Below are 6316 nucleotides of genomic sequence, written 5' to 3'. Positions count from 1 at the left end.
ACCGTTGTTGTAGCCTAAAAAAAAACGCTAATAGATAACGGTTGTTAAAACCGTTGTTGTAGCAAAAAAAAAAGCTTTTAGACAACGGTTTTTGAAAACCGTTGTTGTAGCCCAAAAAAATGCTAATAGACAATGGTTTTTAAAAACCGTTGTCGTAGACACATCAAAGACAATGGTTTTTAAAAACCGTTGTCTATCAGTGGGTTTTTTAGGGCTACGACAATGGTTTTGTTAAAACCGTTGTTAAAAATTAAAATGAATGATATGTGTTTTTCTTGTAGTTGTTGATATGTGTTTTTCTTGTAGTGTATGAGTATAATGAATGAATAATGATATTATTAAATCTTACAATTCATAGGAAAAACGTGGGGATTAGTAGGAATGTGTTATGATAAATTCTCTCCATGTTGAGAGCGTGAATTGTTTCCTCTCCATCTTGGTGAGAGGCTGATTCCTTGACTAGATTTTACCAAATATGAATGAACTTCTGGCTGATCTCTCCCTCATAGGCGATGAGGAGGAGGAACTAATATTTGATTCCACAAGCTTTGACCACCCAACAGAAGGCCAAAACTTGGTTTTGGTTGGATGCGTATTGACGGATAGAAATGTTAATTTCAAGGCTATGAAGAACATATTAGCAGATCTATGGCGGCCTGTTAGGGGAGTCCATATCAGTGAAATTGGAGATAATCGACTTCTCTTCCAATTTTTTCATCAAATGGATCTGGAACGAATTCTGGAAGGAGGCCCATGGACCTTCGATAATCAATTCATCATCCTGCACCACCTACAAGAAGGAGAGCTGCCGATGCATGTTCCTCTCTTTTCATTGAACTTTTGGGTTCAAATTTATGGTCTACCGATTGGATACTTCTCTGAAAGCATAGGAAAACAACCGGGTGCGTTCTTGGGTACTCTCCTGGAATATGACGATACTAATAATTCTGGAGCATGGAGAACATATATGAGAATCAGGGTGGCAATTGATGTCAGACAATCTTTGAAAAGATGCAAGAAAATTAAGAAAGCAGGATGCGACTGGATAATTGTTCAATTCAAATACGAAAAACTTGGGTCATTCTGTTTTGTATGTGGATGCTTGGGACACACCGAACGATTCTGCTAGACACTATACTTATCTCCAGATAAAAATATGAAACGTGAATGGGGTACATGGCCAAGGGCTCTAGATAGGAGATTGGCGAACATGCGGGATTCCAAATGGCTACGTGAATCCAACCATATGATAGCAACACCGAGCTCCAATGATCATGGCGAATACGATAACGATGATAGGAGAACGACGGTGGAAGAAAATCTGAGATCATATCAAAATCTCATATTTTCAGGAATTCCCTCAATGCAATCGGGGGAACATATTCCAGGAAATGTGCAAAATTGTAGAACAATATTAAAGGAAACGTCCAATCAGGAAAAGACACCAAATCAAGAGATAATCCACGAAGAAGACAAGGGAATAGAACTTAATGAAGACCGCAAAAGGAGAAGGGAAGCCCAAGTTGATAAAGGCCATAATATGAATATGGAGTTGGACCCAAAAACACCAAATGCAGTGATCCACTTAAAGAATATCGAATATGTTCTGAACACAACCAAGGAACATTCTCTATTTCCAGGTGAGATTTTTTTATCGGCAGGGCCCGAGACTCGGGCCTGCCGACAACCATGATAGCGTTATGTTGGAATTGCAGGGGCTTGGGTCATCCCTGTGCCATTCCGGTGCTATGTGAATTAGTGAGAACTCACAAACCTTATGTAGTAATTTTAATTGAGACCCTTGTACATGGAAACAGAATAGAGGAAATTCGAAGTCAGTTGGGTTTTGATTTTTTTTTGGAGTTGATAGGCTGGGCCGTAGTGGAGGACTGGGTGTTCTTTGGAAAGAAAACATAAACTGCTCCATAACAAATTTTTCATAAATCACATTGATATGGAAATTGATGATGTTTGCAAAGGTAAATGGAGACTAACGGGTATCTATGGTTTTCCGGAAAGACATCGAAGACGAGCTTCGTGGGAGTTTTTGAGAACACTACATGCAAGATCAAATATTCCATGGGCATGTATAGGTGATTTTAATGACTTGCTTAGCAATGAGGAGAAGAGAGGGAGATTGGAACACCCGGCATGGTGCATTGGGGGATTTCAAGAAGTTGTGACAGAATGTGGTTTATCTACCGACGGAAGGATATCCCTTCACATGGGTTAGAAGTAAAGGCACAACATCTATGATTGAGGAAAAACTAGATCGAGCTTTGGTTACAGCATCTTGGCTTGAAACTTTCCCTCGGGCAAAGTTAGGAAACTTAATTGCTCCAATATCAGATCACACACCCATTTGTCTCAATACAAAAAACTCAGTGAGCTATGATCACCGAAAAGAATTCAGATTCGAAAACAGATGGCTAGAGGAATAGGACCTCAAGGATCTTATGATGCAAACATGGAATGTCTCAACTACACAAGATGTAAGCATTAAACTTACACATTGTGCAGAATCTTTAAGACCATGGAGCAAAAATAAAACAACAAATTTCCAAAAGGAAATAAATGCATGTCATATGCGATTAGCATGACTGAGGATGAGAATTGATTCAAACTCGGTAGAACAATACGAAAATGCAAAGAACCAGCTTGTTAATTTACTGATGAAAGAAGAAATGTATTGCAAACAGAGAACAAAATGATATTGGCTCAAGGATGGAGATTCAAATACGCGTTTTTTTTCATTCTAAAGCTTCATCCAGAAGAAGGAAAAAACGAATTGAGAAGCTACAAGAGGACAATGGGATGTGGGTTGAGGATGAAACTAGAATGGGGGAGATGATTCATGAATACTTTGTCAGTCTATTCTCACAAAGTACCGGAGAGTGTGATTCGGTTTTGGACACTATGCCCACCGGAATTACAGCAGCAGAAAATGATATGCTCTTAGTTCCTTTCACGATGGAAGAATTTACAACAGCGATTTTTCAATTGGATCCAAACAAATCCCCGGGTCCGGATGGATTCAACCCAAATTTTTACCAAAAATTTTGGGACGTCGTGGGGATAGATGTGTTTCAGACAAGCTTGAAGTGGTTAAAACAGACACAACTTCCCTCCAAGATAAACGAGGTTAAAACAGACACAACTTCCCTCCAAGATAAACGATACAAACGTTATCTTGATTCCAAAGTGCGAGAAACCATAAAAGGTGACAGACTACAGACCTATTGCGCTTTGTAATGTATTGTACAGAATCTTTTCAAAAGTATTGGCAAACAGAATGAGAAATATCATGTCAAACATTATCTCTGATTCTCAATCTGCATTTGTGAAAGGAAGATCGATCACGGACAACTGTTTGATTGCATTTGAAATTTTTCACTACATAAAAGTGAAAGGAAAAGGTGTTAAAGGAGAAATGGCAGTGAAAGTAGATATTAGCAAGGCCTACGATACAGTCGATTGGGGGTACTTGCGAGGCATATTAACTAAAATGGGATTTGCAGAAAAATGGAAAGATATCATGATGATGTGTGTCTCCTCAGTGAAATATCATATGTTATGGAATAACAAATATACTGAACCAATAATCCCTTATCGAGGGCTAAGACAAGGAGACCCACTCTCTCCCTATTTGTTTATATTATGTGCTAAGGGGCTGACATCGCTTTTGCGTAAAAATGAAGCACGTGGCCTGATCCATGGAGTCAAAATCTGCCGGGGTGCACCCATTATCTCACACTTATTATTTGCCGATGATAGTATCTTCTTTTTCGAGCTAACCAAGCTGAATGTATGGCATTGAAACATATATTTCATGAGTATGAAAAAGCCTCTAGACAGGCTATTAACTTCTCTAAGTCTGCTATGTTCTTTAGCCGAAATATCTCACCGGAACAACAATCAACTTTGACTAACATCCTCAACATCGAGGAACCGTTGAATACATGGCGATACTTGGGGCTTTCGTCAATGATTGGTAGGAAGAAACAAGCGATATTCAGTAACTTGAAAGATAACACATGGAGAAAAATTCAACATTGGAAGAAGCAGAAACTTTCAAGAGCAGGGAAAGAGATCTTGATAAAGGCCGTTGGCCAAGCTATTCCGGCATATTGCATGCAAACTTTCTTTCTGCCGACTTCATTATTGGAGGAACTCCAGAGAATGTTACTCATTTTGGTGGAGTTCAAAGCAAGGAAATACCCGAGGAATTAACTGGTTGAATTGGGAGCACAAGTGTATCCGGAAAGACAAAGGTGGGCTGGGTTTTCGTAACTTGCAAGCTTTTAATCTAGCAATATTAGGGAAGCAGGGATGGAGGCTTCTCACAGCTCCAAATGCATTAATCAACAGAATCTTCAAAGCCAAATATTATCCAAGAGGGATGTTTTTAAGTGCAAAACTTGGTCATAACCCAAGTTTCACTTTGCGTAGCATTTGGAGTGCACAGATGTTGCTAAATAAAGGATGTAGGTGAAAAGTTGGGACCGGCCATAATATTAATGTATGGAAGGACCCTCGGTTGCGAGATGAAACAAATTTTTTGTGTCTACTCCTGTTAACCCGGAGTTGAATGGACTGATGGTGAGCGAGCTTCTCATTCCGGGGTGTCAGAGTTGGGATTATGAATTGTTACTCGAATATTTCACTAGCAGAGATGTACAAGAAATATTGAAAATTACACTACCTTCAACGTTGCGGCATGATCGAATAATATGGCACCAAACAAATGATGGAGTATACTCGGTTAAAAGTGCTTACAAAATACTCATGGCGGAATTAGAGCAACATAGAACTGCAAATAACATAGAGAAATGGAAAGAGCTATGGAAGTTCAAAGCCCCAGCAAAATTTAAAACCTTACTTTGGCAAGCCTTTCGAAATTGTCTTCCTACAAGAACAAACCTTAGTAGGAGAGGAATAAACTGTCCTCTAGTGTGTGTGATCTGTACCAGGGATATGGAGAATACATGGCACATATTTGTCTCATGCCCCTATGCAGCACAATGTTGGACAATCTCAAATATGAAGGATATTGTTGACCAATGTGCAAAAAACGCTGATCGCTTTGTCGACTGGTTCTTCAAGGTACTAATGGCAGGAGATAAGGTGAATGTAGGTAAATTTGCAGCTGTGCTCTGGAGCATTTGGAAACAAAGGAACAATAAACTATGGAGAAATACGATCAAAGAGCGCAACCAGGCGGTTTTTAATGCGCTGGAGTTCCTTTATGATTGGTTGTCCATAAAACAAAAAAAACAGGGGGCAAGGAAAATAATGCAATCGGAAGAACACCTACAGAATGGAGAAAACCACAATATCAATTCTTAAAGTGTAATGTTGACGCAACATTCTTCACTGAAACTAGAAGTATGAGATTTGGTATGGTAGTCCGCGATACTGAAGGAAAGTGTATTGGATGTCGATCAATGGTAATGGAAGGGCTATACGAGGTGAAGGAGGGAGAAGCCATGGGATTATGTGAAGCTCTTTCATGGATCCGCGAAATGAATTTCAACCAAGTAATTTTTGGGATGGATGCTCAAATAATTGTGAAGGCTATATTACCTCTCAAAAGTTGACGAATCTGATTTTGGAGCTATAATATAGGATTGTCGGAGTATTTTGCAACATGAACCAAGTTTTTCTATTGCCTTTATTAGTCGGTTAGCCAACGGGGTTGCTCATGCTTTGGCAAAGGAATCCCGATCTTATGCTAACCCGTGTTATTGGTCGAGTCCACCAAATCACATTCGTGATATTGTAACTCGAGATGCTCTTATTTATCAATAAATCTTATATTTAACTCAAAAAAAACGTGGGGATCAAACATGTGATGTACGATAAAACAAGCGTAAAGCTAGCCTAAGCAAAACTTTTTATATATAGTCGTCTTACGCCTTTTCCCACCCTAGCAAACCCCCTACAACCTTTGCTCTTCATTGACACATGTGGCACATATCTAGCTAGTTAACCCACTTGCCCAGATCCTATCTACTTTATATTTCCATGCTATGTTCTAGCTATGAGCTTGCTCATCCGAGATGATCCCACGGCCGAGAGCTCGCCTATGAGAGACCAACTCCTTACCCTGAAACCAACGCACCCCTTGTCTCCTGCTCGCCTCCAACCCCCTCACGCCAACTGCCTAGCTCCCCCATAACCTACTATAATGGCCCAAATGAATAATTAAGGGCTAGGAATGTAAATTAAGTTTTGATTAAATCCAATCATCCTAATTCTCAAGATAAGATCCCATTAGAAAGAAAATAAACAATGTTAGACACTATCCCAATTATGG

At 39.5% G+C, this 6316-nt stretch overlaps 2 protein-coding genes across 2 annotated transcripts; both read left to right on the top strand.

The window, feature by feature from the left end:
* The first annotated feature begins 475 nt into the window (after window positions 1–475).
* LOC142504912 (uncharacterized protein At4g02000-like) lies at window positions 476–1129 on the top strand. Its single transcript, XM_075617752.1, has one exon. The coding sequence runs from the start codon at window positions 476–478 to the stop codon at window positions 1127–1129; it is 654 nt and encodes a 217-aa protein (XP_075473867.1).
* A 3467-nt stretch (window positions 1130–4596) lies between these two features.
* LOC142504911 (uncharacterized) lies at window positions 4597–5597 on the top strand. Its single transcript, XM_075617751.1, has 2 exons — window positions 4597–5134; window positions 5278–5597. The coding sequence occupies exons 1-2, from the start codon at window positions 4597–4599 to the stop codon at window positions 5595–5597; spliced, it is 858 nt and encodes a 285-aa protein (XP_075473866.1).
* Window positions 5598–6316: the final 719 nt, after the last annotated feature.

This window comes from Primulina tabacum, chromosome 10 (genome assembly GCF_025594145.1).
Source record: "Primulina tabacum isolate GXHZ01 chromosome 10, ASM2559414v2, whole genome shotgun sequence".
Lineage (NCBI taxonomy): Eukaryota > Viridiplantae > Streptophyta > Magnoliopsida > Lamiales > Gesneriaceae > Primulina > Primulina tabacum.
The sequence above is the reverse complement of the archived record's forward strand: the minus strand, read 5'-3'. Positions and strand labels throughout refer to the sequence as shown.